Genomic DNA, 16692 nt, shown 5'->3' on the forward strand with positions numbered 1-16692 from the left:
GAAAGCAGGTACATCTGCTGGATGCCAAAGTGCGTACGAGCGACCTTCCTTGTGTACGATGAGATGAAAAGGGTGGCCCCACTTGTAAGTGATTTCCAGGTCGCCCAATTTCTCCAACAGGGGCTTCATGCAACGGCGCATCTGGAGGGTCCTCCAGGACACATCAGGCCCCGTCAAAGTCCATATTTCCTCTGTGCCTGCTGGAGAATGTCTTTCTTAACAGTGAAATTGTGCAGGCAGAAAAGGACACCTCTGGGTCTGTCTTCTGTGGGACCTCTAGGTCCAGGAGTTCTGTGAACCCTGTCAATGGCAATGGGTGTCTCCAGTGGGTGCCCCAGACAGTCACTAAATATGTCGGTCATGGTTGTCTTGAGATCAGCTTGTCGGGTGGCTTCTGGCAAGCCATAAAGTCTGATGTTGCGCCTGCGGTTACGGTTTTCTAAATCGTCAATCATTAAGTGTAATTGCGCCATCTGGTCTGACACCTCCTCATGTGTAACTTGTTGACTGGAGACATCTTGGCGGAGGGCTGCACTATCAGTTTCTAATGAGGAGGCTTGAGTGGTCACCTTCACTACCTCATGTTTGATCCCAATGAGTTCTCCGCGGGGTGCCGCCTCCATTCTGGAGGCTAAAGAGTCTAAGGCCGCGTACACACGGGCGGACTGTTCGCCCAACTTAGTCCGCTGAACAGTGTTTCAGCGGACAGTCCGCTCGTGTGTGGGCTTCAGCGGACAGTTTCAGCGGACAGTCTGACGAACAAAGTTTTTCGGAATTTCCATAAGACAGTCCGCTGAAACTTGGTTTCAGCGGACAGTTCGCTCGTGTGTAGGCTTGTTCGACAAACTAAGTTTCGCGCATGCTCAGAAAGGATTTACACGGCGAAGGTTGCATTGCAGTGTATTGGACGTCGAATTTCTCGTCCCGTCGTACGTGCCGTTCACGTCATCGCGCACGCTTTCAGCGGACTGTTTGTTCATCGTGTGTGGTCAAGTCCGTTCATGCAAATTTTGAGCGGACTGTTTGTCGGATTGTTTGACGAACAAAGTTGGGCGAACCGTCCGCCCGTGTGTACGCGGCCTTAGTCTTCCCTGGTGGATAATTTTTGCAATAGTGCCCATAGAGCCGGGTCATTAAAAAGTAGGGGAGAGAGCTCTTATGAGGGTATAATCAGTGAAGCAGCACTCACTGTGGCTTGCCTGTGCTGTGTGAGGAGCAGCGGGACAGTGGGTATGGGAACCTGGTGCTGGGAGGGCTGAGTAGATTGTGGATCCCATTGTGTGGAGCCACTGGGCTCCCCCCAGGACTGTCGAGGGATGTGAGGGACAGACAACGGGAGAAGGCAGGAGGAGAGATTGCTGGAAGGGGAGAAGGGGACATGTCATTGCCGTGATCGTACCTTGCTCCCCCTCCTCCCAATACAGGCAAATCCATCCTCGTGGCTGGCGCCATCTTGGCTGGATCGGGTGTGGAAGCGGCCGGCTGGATCGGGACTAAAAATGCTCCATACTTGCTGTTAAGAACACAGGACTGTGGTACCACTCTCCTGTCTGTCTGGGCTGAGTGGAGAATGAGTACACCCCTAAATAAAAATGTCCAAATTGGGTCCAATTAGCCATTTTCCCTCCCTGGTGTCATGTGACTTGTTAGTGTTACAGGGTCTTAGATATGAATGGGGAGCAGGTGTGTTAAATTTGGTGTTATCACTCTCTCATACTAGTCACTAGAAGTTCAACATGGCACCTCATGGCAAAGAACTCTCTGAGCATCTGAAAAAAAAATTGTTGCTCTACATAAAGATGGCCTAGACTATAAGAAGATTGCCAAGACCCTGAAACTGATCTGCAGCATGGTGGCCAAGACCATACAGTGGTGTAACAGGACAGGTTCCACTCAGAACAGGCCGCACCATGGTCAACCAAAGAAGTTGAGTGCCCATGCTCAGCGTCATATCTAGAGGTTGTCTTTGGGAAATAGACATGTGAGTGCTGCCAGCATTGCTGCAGAGGTTAAAGGGGTGGGGGGGTCAGCCTGTCAGTGCTCAGACCATACGCCCCACAATGCATCATATTGGTCTGCATGGCTGTTGTCCCAGAAGGAAGATTCTTCTAAAGATAATGCACAAGAAAGCCTGCAAACAGTTTGCTGAAGACGTGCAGACTAAGGACATGGATTACTGGAACCATGTCCTGTGGTCTGATGAGACCAAGATAAATGTATTTGGTTCAGATGGTTTCAAGCGTGTGTGGAATACTGTGTGAAGCTCAGTGACAACAAGTCTGACCTGTAGTGAAATCCTAATTAATCAGAATGGCCAGGTGGGCATGAAGTCACATCGGCTGCTTTAAGGGATTTGTTAATTAGCTCATGTTAATTTATGTCTTTGGTTATAGGTGTATTGTTAGAGTAATATGAGCAGGAGGGGGAACCTCCTCTTCAACTGTTTATAATACTGTATTCTTGTTCTAATAAACAGTTCATGGTGCTCAACCATACATTATTATTGTATAGTATTGTCTTGGTTGTGGTTGTCAGCGGTTGGAATATCTGATATCTATATTCAGACTGGAAGGAAGTGGTATATGACGAAAGCACTCAAGTGTTGTTTGGGACGTTTTGTTACAGAACCCATGTCATTTTTTTTTACATTTTTTCATAGGGTTCCTCTTAACCACTTCAATGCACTGTATATGCTGTACACTGCCTGCACTGTGTATATATATATATATATATATATATATATATATATATATATACTAGACTTCCTGTGCTGTATATATAATCTACACTGAATGCAGAGTACTACAATATATATATATATATATATATATATATATATATATATATATATATATATATATATATATATATATATATATATATATATATATATATATATATATATATATATATATATATATATATATATATATTATAATATATATATATATATATATATATATATATATATATATATATATATATATATATATATATACATATATATATATATATATATATATATATATATATATATATATATATATATATATTCACCGTATTTATTGGCGTATAACACACGCCGGCATATAACAAGCACCCCAAATTTAGAAGGGAATTTTAAGGAAAAAAACAACTTACATTTAAATGCCCATCAATACAGCCTTATCAGTGTCCATCTGCAGCCTCGTCCATCATTTGCAGCCTTATCAGTGTCATTTGCAGCCTTGTCAGTTTTATGTTCAGCTTTGCCGTTTAAAAATGGTGTCACCGAGATACAGAGCTGGATGTCCTGTTTATCTCGGCAGCGCTCGGTAGCTCTCGGCGGCTTTCGACCGTTCTCGGCAGCTTTCGGGTATTCTCTGCAGCTTTCCCCCTCTCTCAGCGGCTTTCGGCCACTCTCGGCCGTTCTCGCTGGCTTTAGGCCACAATCGGTGGCCGAGAGCAGCCGAGAACGGCTGAAGGTGGGCGAAAGCCGTCGAGGACGCCCGAAAGCGTCTGACACCCACTGAAAATGTCCGAAAGCCACCTAGAATGGCCGAAGGCGACCGAAAGCCACCCACAGCCTCACAATCGGCGGGGGATCGACGTATAACACGCACCCATGATTTTCCCCTGATTTTAAGGGGAAAAAGTGCATTTTATACGCTGATAAATACGATATATATATATATTAATACACTGCCTGCACTATATATATAGTCTACACTACATATATATATATATTTTATTATACCTTTTCATATGACAACAATGAAGAAATTACACTTTGCTACAATGTAAAGTAGTGAGTGTACAGCTTGTATAACAGTGTAAATTTGCAGGCCCAGCAAAATAACTCAACACACAGCCATTAATGTCTAAACCACTGGCAAGAAAAGTGAGTACACACCTAAGTGAAAATGTCCAAATTGGACCCAACATGTCAATATTTTGTGTGGCCACCATTATTTTCCAGCACTGCCTTAATCCTCTTGGGCATAGAGTTCACCAGAGCTTCACAGGTTGCCACTGGGGTCCTCTTCCACTCCTCCATGACGACATCACTAAGCTCAGGTCAGGTGCATGCTTTGGCCAATCATCAAACATCAATGCACTGCAATCTAGCAGGGCACTTTGGGGCGTTATGCGGCACGCAAATTTACTGCAAACGCCCCATAATGTTCGGATTTCGGCGAGCGGGCGAACACCCGATGTTCAACTCGAACCGCAGGACCATTCCCTATTAGGCACCCTTATCTCTATACTCGTTCCAGGTCACTTAAAGGGTATTGTGGTCAATCTTTGAGCAGCATTACAGCCGGGGAACTACCTTTCCTAAAAGAAAACATTAAAGATTGGCAGACCACATAATTCTCTTGTGATGGGTATACATCAGTACAGTTAAAGATGATCTCCAGGCAACCTCCTCCCTTTTAAGTTTATCCCAACCACCTTTAGGTTTTCCCCCTTTCACATATGTAAAAGAGTAAATTAAAAGGGCAAAATACTTACCTGAATACATGGTCATGTATAATAATTGTTTGGCTTTTTTCTTCTGGAATGCAGAGTAGGAGTGTCCTATTTTGGGTGTCCACATTGCTGCCCTAGGATGTGAACACTTCCCATTGGAAGTCCATTAGTGTTCTCACAGGTTTTGACTACTCTAGTAACAGCACGATGTCATGAAGAGAGGCAGCAACAAAACTGGTAATTTCTGGCCCAGACTGAGGAAGTGGAGTCAGGAAAAAAGAAAAAAAAATTGACAATGGTGGGATCAAGGGCTGTAGATGTTGCCCAGATAGGCAATATAGTTTAGCCAAAGACTCAGCTGTGACTATGACAGTACAATAAAGGATCAGTTAATAAAGTCACCCTGTGTTCTCCTGCAACCAAGCAACTTAGATTGATAGTACTGTGCACTGCAGGAGAGCTGACTAGCCTTTTCTCTTTTTCTATAAAACACTTGTGATTAATTGTTACTGCATACATAACTGAACTGGTCTTTCATATCTTTCTACAAATCTGCAATAAATATCACATGCTCTAGGACAATAATATGATCTTACTGCTTCTTTCTGGTCTTGAAGTTGATTTAATCTTCTTTTTCTGGAATCCACTTTCATGAAGTGCTTTAAACCACTCTCTTAATCGGTTAGCTATTTCCCTGAACTCCTGATCAGTGCAAACTGAAAGAAAAAAAAAATTATTTTTCACTTACATAACATATTTGACTTAAACAATAATTTCCAAGTTCAAAATAGTCAGGGCACCATTATATCACAACTCAGCATACCGTATGTGTTTTGTGAGTTGCCACCAGTTGCAGTGTACTGTGTTAAACTCAATTCATATTAATGGGGGGGAATACATAAAAAATTGGTGCTGCCTGGGTTTTTTCTCAGCACAGCTCTACACACAAGACACCATGCATTTGCTGCACTGCAGACCATTACAGAGCACATACATTTTGGAGGTGTGTTGGGGGCCATTTACAATAAATGACACTGTAGCACACATAACCTGTATCACTGTGCTTTGTGGTAATGTTAACATTTGTCACAACAAGATTTCCATGAATAGTCATACATACAAATACAATTAGTATACTCCCTTTTAACAAATGCATGTGCCAGTGTATCACACATACCACTGTGGAGCAGGCACCTTGTAAGTACTATCAAGCATAAAGGTCATTAGAATATTAAAAAAGTTATTTTAAATATTAAATTTTTTTTACTTTCCATAAAGGCATCATTTTAATTTCAAATATGTGTATAATTCTTACTGTATATAGCAAACACATTTTTTAAAACCAAAAAAGATAAATACTAACATCTTCAAAACTGAAAAAAAATGAAACAAATTATAATTCATACCTCATACCAGGCATATACAGATAAGCTTGAAAGGAAGAGAACAAGTAAAGTACTTCAGTTACTTTGAAACCTTGTGTGTCCTTTCTTCCTTTTGAACAACTACTGTACATTGGAAAACTCACCAAAAAAGTGAATGAATTGGTTCTTTCCTATAACTGATTTTTATGAGGCTTGTGCAATAATGTAGGTTATTAATATCCACATATCTTAATAGGAATTATATTTTTTCATTTTACAATACATAACCTTATTTTATTGCAAAATCTATTTATGTTTGTTTCCTAACTTTATAAGGTGCCATCCATAGATCTCAAAGCCCCAAAGTGTTAAATACAGCGAAAAGGTGACAGACTTACAAACAAAAAAAATCTGAAATATGCAGGAAAATTTGTAAAAAAAAAAAAAAAAAAAGATCTTACTTTGATGAAAGTTCTTTTCCTTAGCTCTCACTGCTAAACATTACACACTATGCCAAAATGATTACTTTGGGGAAAAGAGGCTGTGGCAAAAATAAGTAGAATACTGCTCAGAGTAATTTCATGAATAGCCAAAATGACAAGATCTGTTTTAAACAGTTTTAAATAAGCAACATGAGTTAAAAAAGAAAAACGATAGGAACGGAGCATGAAAAAACAAAAACAAATTTGTCACATTAAAAAAATAAATGGATGAAATACAGGGAGATGTTCTTACTTTTCTACATAGCTTTACTTCACTGTGAGCTTCTCATAACATGAATTAGACGCTGCAAAAAGTTAGAAAGAGTCCACCTCATTTCCTGTCTTTAGGATATCCAGCATCATCTAGCTTTTTCCTCCGTGACCTTACTTTCTATAGCCTGCCTCATTCATTGGATTTAAGCTCTTTCAATAACGGAGACATTTTTTTTATACTTTGCATAATCCCCCCCCAAAAAAAGTCAACCAACTGCTTGCCCCAGGCCATATGGCTTTTGAGAGAAGTGTTGAGGCAAGAATTGGTGATGTTTTCAGGTAGCTAAGTACTGTGCCCTACCAGTCCCTACAACCAGCTTTCATTATGTATATAAGCACAGAGACCCACTGATGGCATCATTGGGATATAAATGAGGAATGGAATGAAAAGGGAAATGTTTTATAAGAAAAAAATATTTAGCTTGGTAATGGGGGAACTGGGGAATGCAAATCATAGGATAAGATTAAACTTCAGCTCAGATATAAAAGACAGCTATTTTTAAATGCAAGGAACATATACTTGAATATTACCAACTACCCCTTGCAACCCCTGTACAGTGAGCTGCAATGTGAGAGAAAGAAGCAGTAAAAGGTAGCAGTCAGTTCATGTACTGAAAAGAAGCGTGCTGGTAGAAAACAATAGCAAAATGAACAACAGGTGAGCGCATTACTGTGCTGTTTCTCATTTCACTGTCCATTCACAGGCATCAAGTTGTGATGAGAGACAGAGAAAAGGGGAAAGACCGAGAGGCAAGAGAGAGCGAAACAGAGGAGGAAAAAGGTGCCAACATTGTCAAGTAATTAATAAAATGCTTTTATTTTCATAGTTTCCAAGGAAGCTTTTAAAATACAATCAATGTAATAATACAAAAGAACACTAATACTACAAAGCAAAGTCTTACTTGTTGTATAAGATTGTATGCTACATTTTCATAGTACTGTCAGAACAACAGAATTTCAACCCTTAGGCTTCCAGTTGTTCACCCATTTAAAAACTGTTTTGTTTCTCTAGTTGGTGCACATGAATTCCGTTATTCAACTTTGCTTGACACACTGTCAAATTCTTACACACAGTTTTGTGATATACAGAACAAATAAAATGAATTATAGTACAAGGACTGTCAAATGCATTTTAAAAGAAGTCAACTGGATAAAAAAAACAGTCTTTGTAGATCTAAAATATTTATTATACTTTAAACAGAAAAAAGCTCATCTTTGTGGGTTAGGATTCTATCACCTAAAATTATATTTGGTAAATCTAAGCTTTCAGGATAGGGATCAGTATAAATTCAGAACTGTATTTATTTTATTGCCTTCATACTACAGTACAGTGATGGCGAACCTTGGCACCCCAGATGTTTTGGAACTACATTTCCCATGATGCTCAACTATACTGCAGAGTGCATGAGCATCATGGGAAATGTAGTTCCAAAACATCTGGGGTGCCAAGGTTCGCCATCACTGCTATAGTACATAATAATACTACAAAAAGTGGTAGCAAAATGTGCACCTTTCTTAACATAAGGCAGGAGACACATAGTGGAAGGAGAGAAGGGACCATGAATGCATTCAACCAAATAGAGATTGGTATAGCGTATACAACAGAATGAGGGATGAACAATGCACAGAAAAAAGGTGGGCACATTACTGAGGCTAATAAGGGGTACATTTTTTGAGAAGGTAATGGGATGTAACTGGGGAACTAATGGGGAGTAGTAGTCTTAAATTTTCAGTTATGTAAGGATCTGTAGGCCACCCATCTTAAAAGGTAAATGGAAAAGGGTTAACACAAGCTCCCGCGCAAAAGTCTTTCTGTGAATGTTCAGGACTATTTCAGTGAATATTGCTTAAATATTTTACAGTGCTGCACAGTCAAGCAGAAATATGTATGGTCAGTTGACCTGTTCCCCTGTAACATGTGATCTCTCCAATGGCACATAGATAGGACACACATTTCCCTGAAAAACACATTCCAAACTGCAACCTAAGTCAATTAACACATGTACTTTTTGAGACTGTGATGAATGATGACAATGACTCAACATAAGGGGGACATACTGGAAATATTAAAATAAACATAGTGGTCAGGCCAGGTGGAGAACACAATGGCCATAAATGAGAGCAGAAGTAAGGTGCTACTACCCAATATGATCAGAAGATTGCTTAGAGATACCTGTGTGCAGAAAGGCAGTCGCACAGCTGCAGTAGCAATCATGAATAAAGATGGCCCGCAACTCCTTGCTTGCTCTTTAAAATCTTCAAAATTTATTGGTTCTCCATAAAAGACACAGACAGCTGATGCATACACGTTTCAGCCTTGAACAAGGCCCGCAATCAACTTTATTATTCAGCACTTTCACAAACACACACACTCCCCCCAGGGTCCCCACTCAGAGGGAGGATGCTGGTTGGAGTGTCTGTATGTGTGCATGTGCAGAACAAGGAGTCTGCGCTAGTGGTCTGTAACTGGGCAACTAGCAAGGTACCAATATATAGTAATTTCCAAAAAATACAAAACAAATATAGCACTTACCAACGAAAACAATTGTGCAGTTTAATGCAAAATATATATAATTACAGGTGCATCTCAAAAAAATTGAATATCATCAAAAAGTTATTTCAGTAACGTAATTTAACCACTTGGTTCCCACACTACGTCTATTGACGTCATGGGGTTTCGGTGGTTATTTCTAAATGATGCCTCAGGCCACAGACATCATTCAGATATTGCTGTTTTCAGCCGGCGATTCCCTACACCATAAGAATGATCATAGCGGCTGTTCCGCCTCTTGATTGTTCTTACGGGCGGCGGGAGGGGATGCCCACCCCCTCCCGCCGCCCTCCGGTGCTTCTACCGACTCACAGTTTCCATCGGTGAGTCGGTCACAGGATCCGACGGCCCCAGCAAGTAATCATAGAGATTTCCGGTGGACTAGATTGTCCCCGGAGTCTCTATGATCGTTCGGAGGCCAGGCGCGATGTTATGACGTCATGCCCGGCCTCGGTATTCAAATTAACGGCGCCGATCTGGCTAAGAAGCCATGATCGTTTTTTGTTTTTTTTTATTCTTCCCAGCCTAGAGGTGAGATATGGGGTCTTATTGACCCCATATTTCCCTGTAAATAGGTCCGATCGTGCCATATTCCTATTACAAGGGATGTTTACATTCCTTGTAATAGGAATAAAAGTCATACATTTTTTTTTTTAAGTGTAAAACTAAAAAACTAAAAATAAAATTAACAATAAAAAAAAAAAAATTTTTAAAGCGCCCCTGACCCCGTGAGCTCGCACACAGAAGCGAACGCATACGTAAGTCCCGCCCACATATGAAAACGGTGTTTAAACCACACATGTGAGGTATCGGCGCGAACGTTAGAGCAAGAGCAATAATTCTAGCCCTAGACCTCCTCTGTAACCCAAAATATGTAACCAGTAAAAAAAATTAAAGCGTCACCTATGGGGATTTTTTAATACCAAAGTTTGGCGCCATTCCACGAGCGCGTGCAATTTTGAAGCGTGACATGTTGGGTATCTGTTTACTCAGCGTATCCTCCTCTTTCTCATTATGCAAAAAAATTGGGCTAACATTACTGTTTTTTTTTTAAAGTTTTTTACAGTTTTTTTCCTGAAAAAACGCGTTCGAAAAATTGCTGCGCAAATACCGTGCGAGATAAAATGCAATGACCGCCATTGTATTCTCTAGGGTCTTTGCTAAAAAAACATATATAATGTTTGGGGGTTCTATGTAATTTTCTAGCAAAAAAATTAGGAATTTTACATGTAGGAGAGAAATGTCAGAATTGGCCTGGGTCCGAAGTGGTTAAAAATTGAAAATCATATATTATAAAGATAGGAGAAAGAGTAGAGAGGCACATAATCCAAGTTGCATGAGGTTTAGTATTAAGTTTCCACAGTCAGTGATGATTGGGGAGCCATGTCATCGGTTGGTCCATTGTGTTTTATCCAGTCCAAACTCAGCGCAACCCTCTACCAGGAAATTCTAGAGCACGTCATGCTTCCCTCTAATGACCAGCTTTATGGAGATGCTGATTTCATTTTCTATTAGGACTTGGCATCTGCCCACAATGCTAAAAGTACCAATACCTGATTTAACTGTGCTTGATTGGCCAGCAAACTCTCCTGACCTAAAACCCATAGAGAACCTGTGGTGTATTGTAAAGAGTTAGGCCGCGTACACACGCGGGGACTGTTCGCCCAACTTTGTCCGCTGAACAGTGTTTCGGCAAACAGTCCGCTCGTGTGTGGGCTTTCAGCGGACAGTTTCAGCGAACAGTCCGCTGAACAAGGTTTTTCGGAAATTCCGAAAAACTGTCCGCTGAAACAAAGTTTCAGCGAACAGTCCCCTCGTGTGTAGGCTTGTTCGTCAAACTAAGTTCCGCGCATGCTCAGAAAGGATTTACACGCCGAAAGTTATAATGCAGTGTATAGGACGTCGTATTTTTCGTCCCGTCGTACGTGCCGTTCACGTCATCGCGCACGGTTTCAGCAAACTGTTCGTTCGTCGTGTGTGGCCATGTCCGTCCATGCTAATTTTGAGCGGACTGTTTGCTGAAACTGTTTGACGGACAAAGTTGGGCGAACAGTCCCCGCGTGTGTACGTGGCCTAAGATGAGAGAAACCAGACCCAACAATGCAGACAATCTGCAGACAATGCAGCCAATCTAAAGGCCACTATCAAAGCAACCTGGGCTTCCATAACACCTCAGCAGTGCCACAGGCTGATTGCATTCATGTCACGCCCCATTGATGCAGTAATTCATGCAAAAGGAGCCCCGACCAAGTATTGAGTGCATACTATACTGTACAGGGACATACTTTTCAGTAAGCCAACACTTCTGTATTCAAAATCCCTTTTTATTAACCTTCTGAAATATTCAAATTTTCCATTTTTTTTCCAAAATTTGGGGTTTTCACTAGCTGTAAGTCACAGTCAAAATTAAAAGAAATAAATGGTTGAGATATATCAATCTGTGTGTAATGAATCTATATAATATATAAGGTTCACTTTTTTAAATTGAATTACTGAAATAAATTTACTTTTTGATGATATTCAAATTTTTATAGATGCACCTGTATATAATCACTCCTGAATGAGACAATATATACATTGAATAAATAAATAAAACCACGTATCATACCTAAAGGGGCGTATTTACTAAAACTGGTGCAAACAGAATCTGGTGCTGCTGTGCATGGTAACCAATCAGCTTCTAACTTCAGCTTGTTCAATTAAGCTTTGGCAATAAAACCTAGAAGCTGATTGGTTACTATGCACAGCTACACCAACAGCTACACCAAATTCTGTATGCACCCGTTTTAGTAAATATGCCCCTTTAGGTGTAAATCCCCCCATGGTGTAAATAACCAGTTCATACATATATATGAAATTGAATAAATTAAATAGAACCATGTTGTCATACATATAGGGGTTGATTTATTAAAACTGGACTGTGTAAAATCTGCTGCAGCTGTGCATGGTAGCCAATCAGCTTTTAATTTCAACTTGTTCAATTAAGCCTTGACAAAAAAACCTGGATGTTGACTAGTTTCTATGCAGAATTACACCAGAGTCATCCACTAACTGGGGTGAAACATGCACCATGACATTTAAACCCTGGATTTGCAGAGAGCAGGAATAAAGCAATTCAGACACTCGAAGGTAGGTATTATGTTTACTTAAATATTACCGCCCAAACAGAGGCAAATAGCACATTGGTTGTTATCCCTGTATTATCCCTGTGATGGATTTCTCTGTGCCTTACATACACTGAAGCCAAATCCACAACAGCTCCCACACAGCAGCCCTTCATTTGCAGCCTTGCCTTAGTGGATCTATGGCACTCAATACCACAATAGACCAGTGGCGGCTCGTCCATAAGGGGTGCCGGTGCACCGCCCCCCCTCCTGTGACCACAAAAAACATAATTTCGAAATGGCCACTTTAATAAAAAAATATGTCCTTTAACTAAGTGCACTGTTTCTGAGTGCTGGACACAGTGCACTATTTGAAGCGCCATGTCAATGCAACCCCAAGATTGCAGATGTGCGCTTCATTTGCAGGCCATTAACCCGCCTTGTGGCGCAATCCAAGTCGCTGATTGGCTTCCGCTCGTAGTATACTGCTTTGTTTAAGTGAGGATGAGGCAGGAGAGGAGAGGAGCAGAGCGGAGCATGCTGGGATTGATGTGCACACCATGTGACTCAGACCAGGAAGCCAAGTGTACGCTAGTCTGGGGGATAGAGAAGCTGTCTATTAAAGTGTGTTGGACGGTGAGGAGAGGACTGACACATCATACAGAGGACAGTATATGCAGATAGGACCAGAGAATGATCAGATTCACTGTATATGAAAAGAGATGGTGTGGGTGAAGGAGAGAGCAGGGAGAAAAACCAATTGAAAGATCACTGTAAATAAAGAGCTCTGGAGAAAGGGAATGATTATAGCTCAATCTGGCTACACACATTGTACTAGTTTTGTTCCATGTTTAGTTTAAGGGCAAACAGAAGTAATCAAGGGGTTTTTGATACACAGTGACTGTCACACACAGGCAGTGCTAAATATGAGGAGTAAGGGTTGCTTTGCTGTATGAGTTTACTTGTGCATGTTTTTTATTTATTTATTTCAACATATAAATATAAAAAATGTAAGTTTTGAAAAAACATGCCTGTGCACATATAGTTGCTTATGAGGCTGCATTAGATTAGGCACAGTGAGGCTGCATTAGATGGACACAGTGGCTGCGTCTGGCACAGTGGCTGTGTTTGATGGTACAGTGGTGGCACCTGATGGGCACAGTGGCTGTGTTTGATGGCACAGTGGCTGCGTTTGATGGGCACAGTGGCGACAATTTATTGGCACAGTGGCTGTGTTTGATGGTACAGTGGTGGCAATTGATGGGCACAGTGGCTGCATTTGATGGCACAGTGGCTGCGTTTGATGGGCACAGTAGCTGCTTTTGATGGCACAGAGAGACTGCAATTTATGTTTTTTTTCAGAAATTTTCAGTTTGCGCTCCCCCAAAAACTTTGAGCACCAGCCGCCACTGAAATAGACATTAATTGAGCTTGCTGAAGTCACATGGTGCTACCTGGAGAAGCAGAGGCAGCTTTGTACGTCTTTCAGATGGTGCTTATATTTGGTTTATTTGATTGGTTTTAACAAAAGTTTTTAATGCTGCACTATGAAAGCCTCCTTCTTATTCTGCATTTGTATTCAGTTTATTTATTGTCTCAATGAACTTTAAGGATACCAAGATTGATATTATTTTTACACATTTTCTGCATTGCACTGCATATTTCTTTTAGTTGTTGGATGCTGTATTTGTTTTGAATAAAGTTGATTATACCCTTTGTAAGTGGTGCACAGCTCCAGGACTTTGCTAAATACTCCATATGCTATGTATTAAATCAAATGAAACTGCACTAAACACACTTTTTTGAGCCCAGGATATATGTTATCAAAAGAAAATAAGCTGCTGTATTAAACTGTATCAAACTGTAAGACATAATATGCTTTCAGATGTGAAGTGTCCTATTCACTGTAACATGTGATGACCCATAGACAGCAACAATTTCCTAAAACTACCAAAACTTCATAAAAATCTGCAAGAAACAAATGAGCATTAGTCTAGTTAAATACTGGTTTACTTTTTAGAAACATCTTTGTATATCCATATGTAAAGTATGTGATTATTTTTTAATTAAACGTGTTTAACATAAGATAAAATTTGGGTAATTAATGCAACAGAGAACTAACAACATAAAGAAACAGAAAGGAAGGATGACAGTCTCATTTACGACCCCTCTCAGTGTAGCACAATTAAATTTAATAGAATTCTAGCTTATATGAGAAAAAAATATGCAACTGACAGCATATATGTTTTGCAGGAAAGATAAGGTACCAGCAGATGGGTTTTTAGGCTGGGTTAAAGTGGAAGTAAACTCCCTTTTCGTTTTCAGCCAAGGAAGCTGCCATCTTTGCCTCTGTTTAATCTTCAACTGCTATGGTGCTGCACATGTGATTCGTTCCGACACCAGCCATTGGATGGTTTGATAGTTTGGCTGAGATCACAGCCAATGTGTAGTTAGCATTCCTGGCATGCCTTTTTTTTTTAACTGTTTAAATCAATGAGTTTACTTCCACTTTAAAGAACCAATTCATGTAAACTCATATAAACAAATACAAATATTTAACTCATGGATTAACTTCAGTTGAAGTTTCACAAGTAAATTATATAATATCTACTTATCTCTTTGACATTTTAACATATATATATATATATATATATATATATATATATATATATATATATATTAACATCAGGGGTTGTTTTAGCTTAAGGGTAGAGCTTACCAGTGAGCTGAGTCCATGCCAGATATTCAGTTTTAAGGGCTTGTAGGCCCACTTTTATTAAAGAAAGAAAATGTCCAATAACAGAAGAGTTGCCCGTACATCCCCACTCTTTGCGATTCCGCTTGAACCATTTATTCACTGTCTCACAAATCACTGGCCCCTTTTGACTGGCCCTCCAAGGTGGAGACATCTTCTCAGGCCACGCTGAGCTGACTTCCTCTTTAACTTGATTTAACATGAACTTCTTGTGTTTTGACTGCCTCATCCTTGCAGTCACATGCACAGCAGCTTCTTACACAGTTCCCAGCAGTAAAAAAAAAATCTCACATCTGCACACAATGCCACATAGTCCGTCAATTGAAATCCTGCACAATGCAGTTTGCCTGGCTGCCACACACAGCTAGCAGCAGTTCCTGAAATGACTCACTACTAGTGCAGAGACCCGGATTTCATCGTCTGTATGCCTGCATTTTAGCTTATGAGTATATCTTACCAGTGAGATGAGTCCTTTTCCAGCCCACAGGCTTGGACCCTCTGTCTGCTCTGACAGACAGACCTGTGCAGACATGTCCACTTCTCCCTTGCTTGCCTGGACTCCTCGGGGTGGTGGAGAACAGAATCATGGTCAAGTTTCTACAAATAGCCAAGCACACACCTGACCAATCAGTATGCTGGTGAATCTCAAAACCTGGACCCAGGACTGGGGATTTCATCCCACCCGGATGGCTACAAAATCCCCAGGCTCCAGATCCCAAAACGGATTTTAGTAAACAATGAGGTGTCAGGGCTGGCTTAGCCCTTCCTCCTCTGGGCTGGCCGCTAAGCAGTCAGCTAATTGTCAGCTCTCTTCTCTTTCCACAGTTACCAGCTGTTCCAGATGATGCTCGTCTGACCTGCCTATTTAAAGCCTTCCAGCTCACTCTTTCCTTTGCCTTCCCATTGGTCACATCACAAGGAACCATCTCCTGCTGTTTGTTTAACTGGCTTGCTGACATCCCTCCTGGCTTCTTATCTTGCTTGCAGTTGCTCTCCTTGGATCCCTGACTTCAGGCCTGACTGATTACCCGATCTGGTTAAGGAACTTTGGACTGGCTGACTACCCGATCTGGCTACTGGACTCTGGCTATGCTTGACTACGCTTTTTCCTATTTACCTTTTTATTTTTTATTAATAAACAAGTGTGATTTGATTGTACTTCTGTCTCTGTCTGTTTCATGGTTTCTGACATGAGGTAAACTGAAAAGTCAGTTTCCTCCCAAATAAGCAAATAAACTGGAGCCCCTCAACCTGTCTGGTTGAGAATCCTCTGTCCACACACTGGTGGGGTACCTCACTACCACAATATATATATATATATATATATATATATATATATAGGGTTTAACTTTTAATGCCTAGTTCACTGACAGTAATCTATAAAAGCTGTAATTTTACATTTTACTTGTGAGGCTGACAAATTAATATTTAATGTAAAAAGACAAGAACCAAAGGTTATAGAAGGCTATGTAAGTAATCAAAAAATGCATACTTAGATGAATTCCTCTGCCAAGAACTATTTTATAATAACTAAAGGTATTTCTAGTATTCAAACAATTTTTTCTAGCTATGAAACAAGTCAAATTTAAACTAGGAAAACATTATATTTTGTAATTAGTAGATAAAACCACATTTTCTGCCAAGACAGTACTTTACCATCTTAGTATATTTTTTGTTTAGAATATAAATCAACAGTGGGTCACCACCTAGG

At 40.4% G+C, this 16692-nt stretch overlaps 1 protein-coding gene across 2 annotated transcripts in view; it reads right to left on the bottom strand.

Moving 5' to 3' along the window:
* Positions 1 to 16692, bottom strand: part of SPOCK3 (SPARC (osteonectin), cwcv and kazal like domains proteoglycan 3) — a 526887-nt gene that overhangs the window by 39317 nt on the left and 470878 nt on the right. For both annotated transcript variants that reach the window (XM_077477168.1, XM_077477167.1), the window contains exon 7: positions 5049 to 5168. In XM_077477168.1, coding sequence (XP_077333294.1) covers positions 5049 to 5168 — 120 coding nt within the window. The remainder of the gene's footprint in view (positions 1 to 5048; positions 5169 to 16692) is intronic.

The sequence above is a fragment of the Lithobates pipiens genome, unplaced genomic scaffold (assembly GCF_037356315.1).
Source record: "Lithobates pipiens isolate NorthernLeopardFrog02 unplaced genomic scaffold, aLitPip1_a1.2 Scaffold_13, whole genome shotgun sequence".
In the NCBI taxonomy this organism is placed as follows: Eukaryota; Metazoa; Chordata; class Amphibia; order Anura; family Ranidae; genus Lithobates; species Lithobates pipiens.